The 18189-nt window shown below is 42.2% G+C and overlaps 1 protein-coding gene across 1 annotated transcript in view; it reads right to left on the bottom strand.

Annotated features, from left to right (window-relative positions):
• The window catches only part of Iqgap2 (IQ motif containing GTPase activating protein 2), a 283844-nt gene that overhangs the window by 53015 nt on the left and 212640 nt on the right, over window positions 1-18189 (bottom strand). The window contains exons 14-17 of the mRNA XM_041663248.1: window positions 13352-13442; window positions 8528-8695; window positions 5827-5969; window positions 2279-2449 (exon numbers count right to left, since the gene is read on the bottom strand). Coding sequence (XP_041519182.1) covers window positions 2279-2449; window positions 5827-5969; window positions 8528-8695; window positions 13352-13442 — 573 coding nt within the window. The remainder of the gene's footprint in view (window positions 1-2278; window positions 2450-5826; window positions 5970-8527; window positions 8696-13351; window positions 13443-18189) is intronic.

Raw genomic sequence — 18189 nt, 5'->3', positions numbered from 1 at the left:
CAGGTGTGAACCATAAGACATGGGTGCTGGGATGCAAGCTCGAGTCCTCTGGAAGAGCAGCAAGTGCTCTTAGCTGCTAAGCCATCTCTCCAGGCCAGGGCTAGGTTTTGATATTGGCCGTTACTATATCCTTCCCTAAGAGAGGTAACCCAGCTTTCGAGAGTTCAAGGGAAATTTTTTCCACTGTAGTTCTGCTTGTCCTGTTTGAGGAAATTTTGTTTTGATCTCTTTCCACAGAAACACCAGTGATCTTAATATTGGATTCCCACCAACTGTCCTGAGTCATTCCTATTACCTCATCTCATACTGAGCACCAAAGAGCAGCAACTGGGGATTTCTTCAGTGAGCGTGATCCCACTCAAGCCTCAGAATCCTGCGCGGCATTAGAACTTTTATACAAGGAAATTTATCTTAAGTCAGTTACTTTTTCTCTTAGCTTTCTGTCTAATTCCAACTCTTCAGGCCCATTTCAATTCTTTTCAATGCCTACTTTTCATTTTTTTTTTTGAGACAGGATTTCTCCATAGCTTTGGAGCTGGTTCTGAAACTTGCTCAGTAGACCAGGCTGGCCTTCCTGAGTGCTGGGATTAGAGATGTGCGCCACCACCGCCCGGCTGTACTTTCATTTGCTTACTTTTGATGATATTACAGTTTCTTTTCATTGTCATGGGTGGTACTGATCCATTCACACTTCTCCCCACACACCCACAGACACACTGTCCCATTATTAAACTCCTTGAGAATCAGTATAAAATCTTCTTCTGGAAGAATATCATTTTGTGCTTATGTCACTTACATTTTTATAAACTATGTTCATTTTCTATATATTTGATATAAATAAAATTTCCTTTACATACGTATGATGACCTTTTCTGATTTTCTCATTGTCAAACTTTCACGCTTTTTTTGTTTGTTTTGGTATTGGGGATTGAACCTGAGGATTGCCAGCAAATACACTACCACGAGCCATATACCCACCCCTACATTTAAGCAATTTTATTAGGGACTTCTATTGTTCTAAAACTAGATGGTTTGCTGGGGGTGGAGCTCAGAGTGTCTGCCTAGCATATACAAGGCATACACTTCTTTCCTTTCCCAGCACTATTCTGACTTTAGCATTAGGTTCGAATATAAAGGGTAATCTCAATGGTGGACTCTTCAGTAGGATTGCCAACAGCAACACTGTTCCAAGACTGGAGTGCAGGGCTGGTCCAAGTTGCATCACACGGGCTGACACTTTGAATTCCGTGCAATACTGGAGCCTTAGCCTTTATTGGTGCAGACGACTCTATTTTTAGGCTGTGTTTTCAACACATAAGCTAGGACAATTTTGAATTAGAAACTCATTGGCTCACACAGAAAAAACCTAAAAGGTTTACAAAAGAGATTTCTTAAAAACAAAAAAGTCATTTTGATTCTGCTGACATCTTGAACAAATAGAATACTCCAACACTTACTCAAGACATAAGAAGACCAAGTCAATAGTAGTCACCCTCAGTCCCAAATAATATAAAAGCAAGGTATAGGAAACAATTTGACTGCAAAAGAGAAGCTCTTCCACTTAAATGTCTCCAGGAAAACTCAGAGATATCGGCTAAAGCAAAGTCCTTCAAGCTCTGCCAGTCAGTGACATGCTCAGTTAGCCTCCAGAGAAGGATACACATGCAGTCTTGGGAAGCTAGTGTGGTGGCTAGCAGAGAGTGATGTAAGAACACAGGAGAAACATCTAAACCTGACAAGCTCATCTCCTCCCTCAGGAAAGCTCAAGTCAGGCATTTTTGTGGTTGCATCACAAATTTTAAAGATGGGTACAGAAGAGAAAGCCTACAGGCCTAAATAAAGAGTGACAATTATACTAAGACCACCCCTGCAGAGGCTGAACGTGCTCCAGCTCATTTGTTCTTCTGTTGACTCAGGCTAGAAGAAGCTAGACATTAATCACCATCTACTAACCCTAAATACTCCAAGTTCAGTAGGAGATGGACACACGGAGATGCTGCTATCTGGAGAAGCACAGTTTCAACCCCGATCCATTCAGCTCTAACCATACTGACAGCAGGGAGACCCGAGCAAGTCTGAGTACTCTTCTGAGGGCCACAATTTCAAAAACTTCATCACTAAGGCAGTCCCTATTTTAAATGCTTCCCTCAATAGGGCGTCAGCCAGGGAGGAGTCTGCATTCAGCTCTATTAGAAGGTAGTTGACTGATCTATTTTCAAAGAAAGCATTTTCAGAAGACAGAACGATTTGCTATGACTGGGATAGGTGACTCACATACCTGTATTTTGACCACACTCTCTTCTTGGTCATATAAGAATGATTTCCTAGCTTCAAACTCTTTCCTAAGGTTGGGTCCTAAGCTTGTGCCTTGAAAGCAGAGAAGCAATTCTTCCGAAGCAGACCACATGTTCTCGCGGATGTAATTTGCTGTAACTTCCTCAATGATGTCCTGGCAAGAGATATGTCTTATGATTACTCTCTACACATCAGGTGAAAGGAACATAGAGAACAGCTTTTGGAAATGGCAGCTTTTGGGAAATGAATTGGACAGTTCTTTTTGGTTTGGTTTAAAGACAAATTCAACAAGAGTCAAGGGATGAGCTGACGTAGCTTTCTGGTGACATGATTTTTGAGTCCTCTGAGCTTGATGAGAAAACAGTATAAGAAGGTGTAGAATGATCTCATGTGATGCTAGCCTGAATTCCATAGACTGTAAAAGGGTCAAGGTTGACTACTATAAGAATGGGCATTATTTTCCACTCCCTCAGACTATTGGGGCAGGGGAAATGGCAGTGACCAGAAAGTCCTAGTTTCTTTCCCCTTCCTTAGCCCCAGATGATGTTCCTAGAAAAATCAGATACTGGAGGCAGAGAGCAGGTAAGAGAGGAAAGACAAATGTTATCAAGGACAGACAGGGAGTCCAGAGGAATGGGGAAAAAGAAGGGGATTATGGGAAGTTTCATGTGGGCTCCTATGGATTTCCTTTCACGCCTGTGTAGATGCAAAGACTGGACTCATTCCTACAGCTGGAGCCTCTGGTTTAGCACACCTGCAGCCAGATGTGGTTCATTTAAGCTGTGGGTGCATAGAAAGCATTGAGAGCAGACAGATGCAAATGTATTCACTGAATAAGGACATTAGCTTCAGGTTATGATTTTTAAAAGGTTGAGACCCTACATCATTTAATAACTCGATAGGCGGATATTCAGTGTAACAAAATGCAGTATCTGGGCATCTTTGCAGACCAGATGGGCCACTGTCTTTTTAAACTCAAATTTTAACTCCCCCATGTTGCTTCTTCACAGCGTGACACATCTTCTCGATCCTGGCATGGGATTTAAAAAAAAAAATCAGCACTAATCACTCATTGCTCTCATATAGTTTTTGCCTAAAATTCGCAAGCATCTTGAACATCTGAAAGCAGTTAATAAGCTATGTCCTTCAGGTTTTTTCTTCTCATTTTCAGTTTTGCCATTAAACATTTTCAGACTCAGGCCACATTCCCACTCCCCTACTCCCAACTTATAGCTCGTACTTCTATATGGTTGCATTTCCAAGGCTACTGACCCTTACTTTTAATTTTTGAGGCAGGGTCTTATTAGATAGTCTTGGCTGGCCTGTAGTATGTAGAGCAGGATGGCCTCATGTCCACAGAGACCCATCTGTGTCCACCTCCTGAGTGCTGAGACTAAGGGTGTGTGCCATCACCCAACAGCTACCGACTCTTAATACTAATTTGATCTACATTTCAGTGTTGGATTTTTCCTCCCGAAGACAGAATAACTATTAGCAGTGTGTTCTCTCTGAACATACTCTAACATCTGGATTCATCAGCAAGTCTCAGGCCTTTTGAGTCCAAGGCAATCTTGGTGAGTGTTCCTTCCCAAGCCTTTTCCCCTGGGAAGCATCGCCCATTGTCTGTGATGCAATAAATCTGTTTCTTGAGCTGCATCTTGTACTGTTAATTCCAGAGCAATGGACACGTGATATCACTCTTAGATATACCAGTAGCTGCATCAGAAACAGTTAATAGTGGGACACGGGACGTAAGGTTAGAAACTGCAAACACTGGGGTAAGCCTCTTTGTATTATTATTGACAGATCCTGTGCAAGCTGGAGAAGTAACAATTTCCTTCGCCCACTCTATGCCTCATTGCCCACTTAGGGACGTTGACAGTGAGAGTACATGCTTACATGCTTCATCTCCCCTCTGAGGATGACACGGTGATTGGCAGTGCCTTGGGCAGAAATATGCCCCATTCCTGCTTTCAGAAGAGCTGCGGAAGGATTACTTTTAGCTGTACCTGGCTTCTGACCACTTACATGCCACTCTGACTTCACTCGCTCCATTCTTCTTTACCTCACACCAACTTTCCAGAACACAAAGGATCCCATGAAGAGGATCTATTGTTGTTCTAGCGATAGCTACCTGACTATCTACATATGGTTTAGTTATCTTTTTTTTTAAAAGGAAACTTTCTAAGGAGTACCTATTTATTTTCATGTTTTTAAAAGTAGATATAAAAATAGCATGGTCACAGAGGGGTCACATTCTTGCCAGGCTGCTTCTTTCATTCATTTTTTTTATATAGGATGGGAGAAGTGAAAAGATTAAAAAAAAATCAAATGACTTAGAATGGAGCCTGAAACAACTTTATGTACCAATTTTTCTACAGCTTACTCTTAAGTTGCTTTTCTTTCTTCTTTGCAAATATTTAGACCTGTCTTGTACATATAAGACAACAATAATAAAACTATTGTGTTCTTGGGAATGAATGCAGACTAAGATGGATTAGGCATAATCCATAATCATCCATAGGTGATTAGGAGAAATCACCTATGCTCTAAAATTTTGGCCAGTGTTCCATGCAAGAGGAAAGAGCATTAGACCAATGAACATAGACACTTCTGAATGGGCTTCTTCTTCCTGTACTTAAAACCGCAATGTTCTTACAGCCAACAACAACGTATGCACTAATTGATGCATTGTTTCTATCAAGCTCAGATAGCATTTTGTTATAAATACAAAATAAATAAAGAATAAAGAAATTGTTTTTGGTAAAAAAATATGGTTAACTAAAACTTTCAAATATGGGTCAAGGGTCCATTGAAAGAGATCTTTAGAGGTAAAAGAAAAGTTGGGATTCACTATATCATGTTTAAATTTGGGTCAGTATGGTATATGAGCACATGACTTGAATCAAAGCCATGTGAAAAATACTCTCAATTGTATTTGGACAATAGAACATGGAAAACTCGCAAAAATGACATTAACCAACAAAAAACATGCTAAGACTATTGTTTCAGAGAAGCAAACACTTAAAAGTTTTCCACCCTGTTCTTGAACCTCCCTGTTGTCTGTTCCTAAAACACTCCTGGAGATGGCTGAATTTACCATGGCAGAGGTGTTCCTTTCCCACTTTGTAGGAAAAAAATAAATTTCCTTTGGAATGGAATTAAGTGGTAGGCAAAGGGGGAAAGGAAAGAAACAAGACATATTGACAACTAAGAAATTATTATTAGTCAAATAACTTTGCCAAGAAAAACTTGAAGATTGACTTCTTAGGGTAAGCTATCATCTCAGATGAGCTGCCAAGGTTTCTTCCTCTTGGTCCCCTGGTTCTCTTTGGTCTGGCTGTGCCAGCATACGGAACTAAGAGTTTTCACTAGCGGCACAGTCAACTCCAGTCCAAGAAGACTATGTCTCACACACCCTTCAAATAAATTGATTAGTCTCCTCCATCACTTCCACGATGAAGACTGGACCAGCAATCACACTTCTCTTTATACAGTTTTTAAAAAGTTTTCCTTCAAACACCAACCTACCTCAATTTCTTCTGCTGTGAGCCATGATTCTTTAGACAAGCATGTTTCAGGCGGGACCCAGGAACCTTCTTTGGAATCTGTGTTGTAATAATAGTTGTATTTCTGCTGCAGGTTGAGTTTGACCCACGAACCTTCACTAGACACTAAAGACAAAAGAATTTGTTAATGACTGTGGAGGAATGAAGTTCTTATGCTTTCCTACCAAGAAGCTCAGCAACTTCCTACTTATCAGCTCTCTAGCAAAAGGAGATAAGGGAGAGATAACTAGGTTCAATAAGTCAAATTTGATAGAACATATACAGTTTCCAATAAATACCATAACCTAGCAAAAATATTTTTCACTAAGTGTTCAGCTGGTCTATGTTACAGTCGCTAGAAATGACACAGTAAAATGGAATGAGTTTCGAGTACTCAGTGACAGTTTCTTACCATACAATCACTCACTGCACATGAAAGGGAGAAAAGAGAAATATCTAATACTGGCTCTGGACTCCAGTTATTTCTTGGAAATGTAATTGGCTCCCACAATCTCATAGGGAGTGGCACTATTAGGAGACATGGCTTTGTTGAATGGGTATGACCTTGTTGGAGGAAATATGTCATGTGTGGGCAGGCTTTGAGAGTTCCTATGCTCAGGATACCACCCAGTGTGTCATAGTCGACTTCCTGCTGCCTTCTGGTCAAGATATAGCCAGTACCACGTCTACTTGCATGCCCCATGCTCCCTCTTGTGATGATAAAGTATTGAACCTCTAAAACTATAAGCTAGCCACCTCAATTAAAGGTTATCTTTATAAGAGTTGCCACAGTCATAAAGGCTTTTCCCATCAATTAAAAACCCTAACTAGGACAGATGGCCCGAGTCAAAGATGGCCAATGAAAAGCAAAAGTGAACAAGGAATGCATATTACATATAAATGTTGACACCCTCACAAGTAGATGGAGGACACCAGTGAACACAATTTTATTTTTTAATAAAGCCTTCCAGAGTTTTCTATGACAAGAACTGATTTATAGGGATCATAACCCATATTTAAGGTGGAGGTGAGCCACTTCTGGGGATAAATTCATTCAAACTACAAAATAGAAAATTACAGTATAAACGTCAGTGAAAGTAGAGGAAAAGAAAGCTCCTGATTTGACTTAAGATGTTGTCCATAACCACACTGATGGAGGAAGGTCATTGGTTAATTATAATAAAGAAACTGCTTGGCCCTCATAGGTTAAAACATAGGTGGGAGGAGTAAAAAGAACAGAATGCTGGGAGGAAGAGGAAGTGAGCTCAGAGGCCATGCTCCCCTCTCCCGGACAGACGCATGCGATGAAGCAAGCCACCAGGTCAGACATGCTGAATCTTTCCCGGTAAGACTGGTGCTACACAGTTTATTAGAGATGGGTTGATCAGGATATCAGAATTAGCCAGTTAAGGGCTAGAGCTAATGGGCCAAGCAGTGTTTAAATGAATACAATTTGTGTGTTGTTATTTCTGGTGTAAAGCTAGCCGTGCGGGAGCTGGGCTGTGGGAAGAGGCTCGCAGCTCCTACTACACCACACAAAAAGAGAAAAAAAATGCTGAAAGGAAATGACTTGGGTGGGTAGGGATGGGCTGAAGCTTATGGCAGTCATGGCTTCGGGGGTAGGGACAGGGTATAGAAGTCTATGACAGTCATGGCTTAGGTTGGTTGAGAAGAGTGTTTCTTCCTTGTGAATCTAAGGCTGCACATTTAGAAATCTTTATTTTTGTTAACTAGCCATGAATTCTGACTCAAACCAGAGATCTGAGATCTATCTCTCTTAACCACGAAAAAGTTCTGACTAAACTAAATCATCTGCTTCTTAGTGACCTGGTCATCTTTCCAGGTAAGTCAAAGCTTGAGTGACCGTCTTTATAAAATATTTAAATTCATTCAAACAATTGAACAGAATAACCAGGTTATATAAGCATTTGCTGATTATTTTTGGTTTTAAATACCTGTGTTCAATTTGTCAGTGTCCCCAAAAAGTGACAGCTTTCTCTTCAAATGGGGAGTCGGACAGCTGTTTGTCTGTTGTTGGTCTTTTGTTTTAATTAGATATTTGTATGTGTGTGCGTATGTGCACACATATGCCAGTACGTGCACACCATAGCATATGTATGGAAGTCAGAGGACAATTCTCCGAAGCCAATTTCCTCCTTCTCCCGTGGGTTCAGGCACAGCATTCAGGGCATCAAGCTTTCATAACACGTGCTTTTACCAACTGAGCCACCTTGCCAGGTCCTCCTGTCTCTATCTCTTTTACTGAGCAGACTGTTTTCAAGTTCCTCCATGTTGTAGCACGTAGCTTTTTCATCCCTTTTGGTGGCTGTTAATATCCCAGTATATAGATCTGCAACATTTTCCTTATCTACTCCTGATTCACATCCCCTGTTTAATATCATATAATCACATATCATTTGTCACATAAAAGGTTAAACGATGGCAATTATTAATATAAAGATCAGATTATATTTTCTCAGTTCTATGATGTCGCCATCTGTGCGTTGCTGCTGAGATAACTGCAGCTCTAAAAAAAGAACCGAAAAACACTTGTTCTGCCAGAGACACTAAAAATTTTAGAAATATTGATAAAGCCATAATTGTCTCAAATTAGGAAATCACAATGCCATAGAAACCACCATAATTTAAACGACATATTTGTGCTAAGCCATGGACATGCTCACCATTGTCAGTCTTGGACTCTTTTGCCTTCACAAGGGCATTGTAGTACTTGATGGCACACTCTGGGATTATGTCATGGGTATTACTAGCAGAAGACTTCAGTACAGACAAGATATGTTCTGATTGTTTTCTGTCCAAACACTCGTTGACATCAACGACCAGTGTAACCCCTGGGTAATGAGAAACAAAGTTTCTGTTAATCATTACTGTTTACTTATATATAAGACATATAAATACACACGTGAGCCTTCTAGGAGTACATTGGTATTTTGGTTAAACCCTTTCTCTATCTGACAGTCTGACCATATCCACCTGGCCAGCCACTGATTCACCTGTCAGTTTGGGTTGTAAAAGAGAGGTTCTATGGGAGCCCGGCATGTTAAAACTCTAACATTCTCTGGTTAGGCTTGTATGTATGAGGGGAACGAGGTGGTGCTCACTGTAATGTAACCTATGGAGTATGCATGTCAGGGAGGCTCCACCCTGTGACGTGTGTGTTGGAGACTGTTGAGGAATACATACCAATGGTAGACATACAGCCCTGATCTAGACCTTACATTTGAGAATTCACTTTAAGAACATTATTTTAGAGTAAGCAGAATGCTAATTCAGCTATCTAAATATTAATAGTCTCTTGTGTTAAAACTAGTACTGTCGACAAAGTTGTCATAACCAACCTAAGGAAATGTCCCAGAAAGGCTCAGTGAGAAGAGATGGGCAAAGGAATTCAGAAACTTTATTTTGGATCAACTTAAACTTAATAAGCCTTTCAAATTTCTGCCTCATCCAATTAAAAAAAAATCACAGGGAACTCATGGTTGCTTAAAGGAATTTAGCAAACTCTGTATTATTATCTGCTTTAGTTCTAGGAAAGAATGCCCTGGTCCAACTAATGAAATTGTGTAACCTGTAAATACACTAAGTTAGAAATGAAGGGAGATAGAGGGGGAGCCAAGTTAAAATACTTTCTCTATTTAGAAAGAAGATCTTGGGAAGATGGGTTTTCCCTCTTACTCATATGTCAAACTCCAGCATGTGTTGAGTCACTGTCCCTGTTAGCTTTGTCAACTTGACACACCCTAGAGTCTTGAGAGGAACAGCCTTGATGGAGGAATTGCCAAGTTCAGATTGGCCTGTGAGCATCTCTGGGGAGGCTATCTTGATTATTAATTGATGCAGAAGGACCCAGCACACTGTAGTTGGCCCCATCCTTAGGTAGGTAGCCACGGATTATATAAGAAATATAAATAGGAGCTAGAGAGTAAGCCAGCAACTAGAGTTCCTCCGTGGTTCCTGCCCTAAATTCTTGCCAGCGATGGGTTGTAACCTGGTTACATAGCCAATTAGGCTCTTCCCTTCTTGAAGTTGCTTTTGGTCAGAATGAAACCAAAACAGAATATATGACTGTCATCAAATTATGCTTTATGCTCCTAATATTATGGATAACACTATGTATAGATACAGCTGAAAGAACAAGGAATATGTATTGACTTTTGCCAGCTTGGGGTCAAAGCCCTAAGATTTCAGAGGTGCTCACGGACATTATCAGTAAACCCCACCAAGCGCTGGATGACAGGTATGGACAGCAGTTAGCTTTTGCTTTTGTGCTGATTGAGGTCAACAGTGGTTACCCTCATCTGTCATTTCCTCTTTCCAGGAAAGCTCTGTAGGATGAAGAGCTGACAGTGGAAACTCCTTTGGTCTCAGGGAAGGGAGGAACAAGCAAATGACAAAGAAGGATTCCTGCATGAACTACATGGGACAGCTGCATTGAGCTAACATGCCAAATTAATTTTCCTTGGACAATGTATGATGAAAATACAAGCTCTTAAACACAGAAATGTTTCCTGCAACTGAATACGGATGAGCAGAGAGCTGCCACATGGGTGGATTTCCAGTACTGAATAGAACTCTTTTCCATGAAGATTTGAAATATGCCTCTGAGAACTCCCAGCAAGCAGGTGACGAATTACTGCTCTTCATTTTACTAATGGCGGCACATAGTAGGTGCTTAATGCTTGTCGAGTCATACGGAGCACAGTGAGTGATACTTGGGAGGACATGGAGTGTTTGGCACTACACCTCCTCCAGGTCTCCTGGGTTTTGGTCTTACTTCCTACTGACATCTGCATGCCAGCCCGTGGCAGTCAATCTGCAGGAGACACCATGGACTATAGGACTGTGTGTATGGGAAGAGTGGCTGGTTCAAGTCTGTCGCAGGGGTCCCCAGTGATGTGAACATCCAATGCCCAGGAAGCACGATGTCTATTCTGTTATTCTGTGATTTGTGGCTGGGTCATAGAGGAAGATATCAGATAACTGAGCTTCAGAAAGTCAAGTGCTTTAGATCTTAAGCCTTAAACTGGTGGGCTCTCTTAAGGCATGCACTCCTAGGAGGATAAACACCCAACACGGCAACAGCTGGTTCTTTAACATGTAAAGCATGGGTCTATATATTGTACACAAAGAGGTATACAACATGTCTGTGGATTTGTAATGTCAGGTTGAGGAATGGTTAGGAAGAAATTTTTTATTCCTTAGGGTACACGGATAGGGGGGGTAAGGGTTGAGAACACTGCACTAAGGTCTCAAATGTTGAGGGAAATAAGGCACTCCAGTGAAAATAAACACACTGGCACTCAGTCCCTCTCCCTTTCCAGTTTGGCCTATGGTGACACAGAGGGGCTGATGCCCTTTGCTAAATCATCTAGGATGCTCTAGACCTACGACAAGAGTTGTTTTTCGTGCCAAGAAGGAAGAATGTTTTTAATAGTAAGATGGAATTTCCATTGAAATCAGGATATTCTAATTTTAATGTCTGACTATAGATAGCTTTAACTTTAAAAATAATCTAATTTTATCAGTGAATATTATTGGAGGGGTCATAACTCTGGTAGCATGGGACAAGACTCAGAGTACAGAAGAGTCCCAATAATAGCAGAGAACAACAGAGCCATAGGAACTGAGAAACTAGCTTTCATAGACCATGCTGCATCTTCTTGTGAAAAACAGACCCAACATCCACAGGCTATGAGTAAGGAAACAATGAATAAAGCAACTTATAGGTTGGCTGGACTTCTAAAAGGGGACATCCTAGGCTGAGTTTCTATATCACAGCCTTATTTCTTTACAGTGCCTTGGCAGATCATGACTATCTCTTGTGTATGTGCAGATTAAAAACTTAGGCATCCCTCTCAAGTCTGTTTTTTTTTTTTTTTAATTCTCTTAAGCATTGGGTCTTAGGAAGGAATGACTACCAAGTTTCTAAGGGCATAAAAGTCCAGGTAAGAGAAAATACGTTTTCCCAATAGAAGAAAACAAAGTCCAGATGTTCCCGACAGATGCCGCTACATCTGGGGAGGAAGACTAAGCTATTTCGACGGCACTCTGTGACCTGATAGGATGACACAGGGTCTCCCCTTGCCAGGAAGAGGCAGGTCGCTAAATTACACTTTTAGGAGTCTTGTCCAGTTTTATGTTAGGAAGATTGTTACTATAGCAACTTAGAAGCCATTTCAGATTCTTCTTTGATAACAGAGGTATAAAACAAGTAAAAATTGTGACCATTGAACCACTGTAGGGATCCTGCTTATGGCATTCCAGAATGGGGCATGTAACCATAGGGTACATTCAGCAGAGTTGCTGGATACCCTGGGGGGGGGGGGAGACTGTAAGTAAAAACCCCTTTGATCACCTGACTTTTAAAAGCCCCTGCTCTGGGGAGGAAATGCTGACATTTTGGGTCTGTTAGGATTAGAGTTCACTCAAAGCCAGCATCACTGAAAAAAAATTGCTAATGTCTTTAGTCCATCCCCATACCGCAGCAGTCACCATGCAGAAGGCTATGTGTCCTTCTGGTAAACGGGTTAACAACACTCTTTTTTTGGCGGTGAAGTGACAGCCTGTCTCAAGGAGACTTGGCCTGTTCTTCATTCAAAGGTCCTGTGGGTTTTTCAATAAACTCCAGTACGTGAATTCAGGGGCATGGACTGTTTTCATGATTCAAGTTAGACCTCTCTCAATATTTTTTCTTCTATTTATTTATTCATTTACCTAGGTGTGCATGCATGTGCATGTGTGCACACATGCACACAAACGAAGAACAGAGGATAAGTTTTGGGAGTCAGCTTTTACCATGTGGATTTCAGGAATCAAACCTGGGTGGGCCCATGGCAGCAAGCACCCTTACCGGCTGAGCCATCTCACTGACTCCATTTCTTTTCACATGACCCCGAACGCTTCCCTTTATACAGCACGAGAGAAATAATAACTACCAGGTAACTTCACCTATAGAAATATCATGAAACTTGGCCAACTCCGCATCTCTGATTTGCACTATTTGAGAGTATGCTATCAGATGCAACCACGCCTATTTGCCCTTGGAAATTAAGAGCTGACACCAGTCTGCAGGTCTGACCTCGCATTTTCCACTCCCTGCCTCCTCTCTGCCCACCTTTTGGTCCTGTTTCTGTGAAAAATTACTGCTAACAATGGAGAGCATAAGAAAAGAGGCTAGACACTTATTGAGAAGAAATAGCTTCCTAAGGATCAACAGGGAGAAAAAGGATCTGATTTAAACATACACTTTCAGAGTCTATGAAACATTCTTGCTATCTGGGTTTTTGTTTGGCAACGCTGTCAGATTTTGCTGGAGACAGCACCTGATGGCTGGAAACTAGCTAGTGATGCGTTTGTTTGGAGATGCAGCTGAGACCGAACACTGAGAAGTATTCAGATCTTTCCAGAAATTCAAAGTGAATGACTTCAGGCGCAAAACCACATAAAAGCAAGGCAGGTCTGGCAAGATGAAGAAGGGGAGGGCTTACATTGTTTTGCTCTGTTCTCATCCACGTTGGCCTCGTTGATGGCTTGCTGTATCTCGTCCAGCCAGAGAACTTTAGACACGCTCTCGGGATCCTGGAACACAGGATCAAAGAACAACGAATCAACACCCCTCTTCAGGGTTCATTGTCATTTCCTAGTTCTTATGCAGCAAGCACCAGGTAGCACCACCATGTGGCACAAGCTGGTGACAGACAGGCTGCATCATCCTCTAGATCCGTGGTTCTCAACCTGTGGGTCGCAGATCAGATGTTTACATTAGGATTCATAAGAGTAGCAAAATTACAGCTATGAAGAAGCAGTGAAGTAATTTTATGGTTTGGGGTCTGCACAGCATGAGGAACGGTACTGAAGGCTGCAGCCTCAGGAAGGCTGAGAGCCGCTGCCCTAGGTGGACAGCTATGCTGCTGTCCCAGGTGGCTTCATTCCTTCCATTTCGCTCTGTACCATAGCAGTTCTCTAGTGAGAAACACTCAATCATTTTAGAGCGATGTCTCCTACCTATTTAACCTTAGAAATGCAAGCTCTCTTCTCAGGACTGCCGAGGTAGGTCCAGGGATGGGGTCCTGCCTGGCCCACTCGCTTCTCATTCCCTGCACTTGGGTCTCACAGCACCCTCCCCTTCAGCGCACAACACTCTCCCCTAGCTGGCTACCATGTCTCATAACTCATAACTCAAATGCCACCTCTATCAAAGAGCCGTCCATGGCCTCACAGTTAAGCATTCAGGAACCACGATACCCAATGTTTGTCAGACACCTGGACAAAAACACACAAAAGTACGGTAACTGGTCTGAAGGAGCCAAGAATCTCTTGGAGAAGCCAGAACCGTCAGAATACGCTGCACTCAGGTGGTATAAGCTATGGCAAAGGGTTGAGAAGGAGGCGAGAAGGGGTTGGCACGCAGCAGAAAACACTAAGTAGTTAACAATGGCTTCAGAAAGAGGCCACAGCAACTGTGGCAATGAACGGGATTGTTTTGAGTGTTTTACATTCAGGTGAATTCTGAAGATTTTGCTACAAACACAGTGCTGGAAGCTATTAAACGGGAGTTCAAGGCATTTTTTTTTTTTGGGTACACATTAAATACTTTAAGGAAAGATTTAGAATTCCACTATTTTTTAAAGATGTATTTATTTACTTAATGTATATTGGGCTTTGCCTGCATGCATGTCTGTGTGAAGATGTTAGATCCCCTGGAACTGAGATTACAGACAGTTGTGAGCTGCCATGTGGATGCTGGGAATTGAATCTGGGTCCTTTGGAACAACAGTCAGTTTTTAACCTCTGAGCCATCTCTCTAGCTCTAGAATTTCACTTTTTTTTTAAAAAGATTTATTTATTTATTACCTTTACAGTGTTCTGCCTACATGTATCCCTGCAGGCCAGAAGAGGGCACCAGTCCTCATTACAGATGGTTGTAAGCCACTACGTGGTTGCTGGGAATCAAACTCAGGACCTCTGGCAGAGCAGCCAGTGCTCTTAACCGCTGAGTCATCTCTCCAGCCCCTAGAATTCCACTTTTTAAAAGATTTGTTTTATTTCTAATAACGTGTATATGTGTATCTGCATGTATGTGCAAGCGAGTGGAATTGTCCTCAGAATCCAGGAGGGGGCATCCGGTCCTGGAGCTGGCTATAGGCAGTTGTGAACTCCCTAACATGCATGCCAGGAACTGAGCTCAGGTCATCTGTAAGATTGTAACTGCTGAACCAGCTCTCCAGCCTCTGGAATTCCATTGTTAAAGTGTGTGTGTGTGTGGTACTCTAACCTGGAATCAAGACGCCTGGAAGAGGCTGTGGAGATAGTCCAGTTGGCAAGTGCAAGGACCTGAGTGTGATCCCCTGGGACCCATTAAAAAAAGCCAGGAGTGGTAGTGTGCCATTCTAAGGTCAGCACCGGGGAGGTAGACAGGGGCTGTGAGCCTGGGGCTCACAGGCTAGTCAGCCTCACTGAAACAGCAAATTCCAGGCCAGTGAGAGACCGTCTCAAAAAAGAACAAGGTGGACAGCATCCAAGGGATGGCACCTGAGGTTGTCCCGAGGCCTCTATATTCATTTGCATGCCTGTGCAGACACACCTGTTAGCACAAACACACGCACCCACCCCCCCAAATACCCACACTTATGAACACACATGGATATGCTCACACACCCATGCATAGCTGTAGTACACGGAAAGAATCAACTCTGGTATTGACATCGTCTAGGACAAACTTCATCACTAAGAGCTCAGGAAGTGCCCTGGGTCTGGAGGGAGATTCACCAGCTGATAGCCAACCAGCTTCCTTAGGAGCTATAGGAGATAATGTGTGTGGTGAGGGCCCTAGATCAGATGCATGCTGCTTCCTCCTGCATCACTGGGGGCAGACACAGCACTCTAGAAACTTCACAAGGCCTGTCTCCTGAGTCATCTCCAGCTCCAACTGTCATGTGGGAGGAAGCATCACCGAGCGGCTTAGTAACTTCTTAGGAAATGAAACTTTGGAAGAGGTTCAAGCAAGAAACGGAAAAAATGAGAGGCTTGGAAAAGAAAGGAGACAGGAAAACAGGATTTAAAAATGTATTCCCATATTGTGTGTGTGTGTGTGTGTGTGTGTGTGTATCTGTGTGAATGTGGGGGCAGAGGACAGTTTTGTGGAGTTGTTTCTTTTTTTCCACCTTTAATTGAGTTTCAAGGGCTGAGCCCAGGTCACTCGAGTAGCAAGCAAGTGCTTTTACCCTCCATGCCTTCTCACTAGCCCTAGGATTTTTTTCTTGTTTTTAAACCCAAAGAAACCCCATCCTCCCCAGGAATAATTAAAACATCAAACACTACACAGGTTCCTTTCATCTCAGTCCTCTTCTTCTGAAGAACGGGAGAGCCGCTGTAGGAGATGGACCACACACCCTCTTGCCTGGATAAGAAGATGGTGGCTGTTCCGCACTGAAGATCAAAGTATTAGTCTCAGAAGGCAAACTGAAGTCAGACTTTGCAAAACCAAACAAATTTAAATCAACAGTTTTGAGACCATAACGTACCGGAAGAAAGGTTAAATACAAAACCAAAAGTGAAAACAAAGTTGTAGGGATGTGAGCTGTAGGGATGTGAGCTGTAGGGGTGTGAGCTGTAGGGGTGTGAGTGGTAGGGGTGTGAGTGGTAGGGGTGTGAACTGTAGGGGTGTGAGCGGTAGGGTGTGAGCGGTAGGGGTGTGAGCGGTAGGGTGTGAACTGTAGGGGTGTGAGTGGTAGGGGTGTGAGTGGTAGGGGTGTGAACTGTAGGGGTGTGAGCTGTAGGGTGTGAGCGGTAGGGGTGTGAGCTGTAGGGGTGTGAGCTGTATGGGTGTGAGCTGTAGGGTGTGAGCTCTCCCTTTTAGTCACTCACAGGGAGATAGGGGAACAGCTCTGGGATGGCCAGGCCTTCACCCATGTGGCTATACACGTGAGTGAAGAGTGGACGGAATGGCCAACAATCAGGTCTCCAGCAAATCAACAATAACTTGCTGAACTTGGGTGATGCCAAGAAAGTTTAAAACAAGCTATCCCCTCCCCCCAATTTTCTGGGTTTACTGTTGCTACAGTATTAGAAAATTCTACCTTAGTTTATGATACTGTAGATTATGTAGTTGAGGTGTTAATTACACCTTTGGAAATGACGTGGTTTGGCTAAATTTAATCAAGATGATAAAAGTTAATATAGATCTGTCTATTACTTCCTCGTTACCCCTTCCTCTGCCTTTAAGTCTCATGTGAAGTGTGAATTTTCTGACTCTCGCTGCATTTTAGAGGTTGAGTTTTCTGACTTGGAATTTAATTATATATTGTTCATTAAGGCAAACATATTAGAGTCAAGGTTTCTTCTTTATGGTTTGTTAAATATACTTAACACTAGTGAACATTATAATGGCTAAATATAAATGTGATATATATAAATACATAAATGTGTATATATGCAATTTAACTGTACATTAATATATATTCTATATTATGTATATATGTCATATACATAAAATTTAAAATGATTATTATATAGGCCTGTTCACCAAGATCCATGGGATAAAGCAAGTCCTTGTACTTTCAATTTTATTTTGCCTTTCGTTCAATCAAATAGAGTTGTTTGTACTTCACTATTGTTATGATTTTAGTTCAGTTCAGATAGAGACGTTTGGGATGAGTCCGTCTTGTAATCTGACTCTGCAGAGTTATGAGACGATTTAGAACACACCTTCCTCACAGAGACAACAGAACTAAATTCCGTACATGCACCAAGGTAGGCAGAGAATCTTCTCTTTCCCTCTGAAACGGTCTCACTATGCTCCTGAGGCTGGGTTCAAACTCATAACGTAACCAAAGCTGATGCTTGACTCACTGACGTCCTCCTGTCGCAGCCTGTCAAGTGTCAGGATCATGAATACGCACTGTGAAGCTCGGCTGGACAGAGAATTCTCCATCTTAAATAGGTGCCAGGACTGAAGATGGAAGTCTGTTGGTAGAGTCCTTGCCTAGCATGTACGAAGCCTGGGTTCAGTCTCCAGCACCACAGAAGCCAAGTGTGGTGATGCATGCCTGGGATCTGAGTAGCCCAGAGGCAGAAGGACGAGGAGTCCTCGGGCACAAGTCAATTTTCAGCTTCATCTTGAGTTCAAGGCCAGCCTAGGCTACATGAAACCCTGTCTCAAGGGGGGGTGGGAGGAAGGGGGTGTTTGCTTTTTACAATTAATTTAGTTTATAATTATGTGATCAGTTTAGGAACTAAAGTTTGAAACGGAATAAAAGAAAGCATAATTTTATTTTGATTTTTGCAAGAAAATTTCATATTATATTCTGATCACACTTTCCCTTCC

The sequence above is a fragment of the Microtus oregoni genome, unplaced genomic scaffold (genome assembly GCF_018167655.1).
Source record: "Microtus oregoni isolate MIOR12 unplaced genomic scaffold, Mior012 000014F_ref0000157, whole genome shotgun sequence".
NCBI lineage: Eukaryota > Metazoa > Chordata > Mammalia > Rodentia > Cricetidae > Microtus > Microtus oregoni.
The sequence above is the reverse complement of the archived record's forward strand: the minus strand, read 5'-3'. Positions and strand labels throughout refer to the sequence as shown.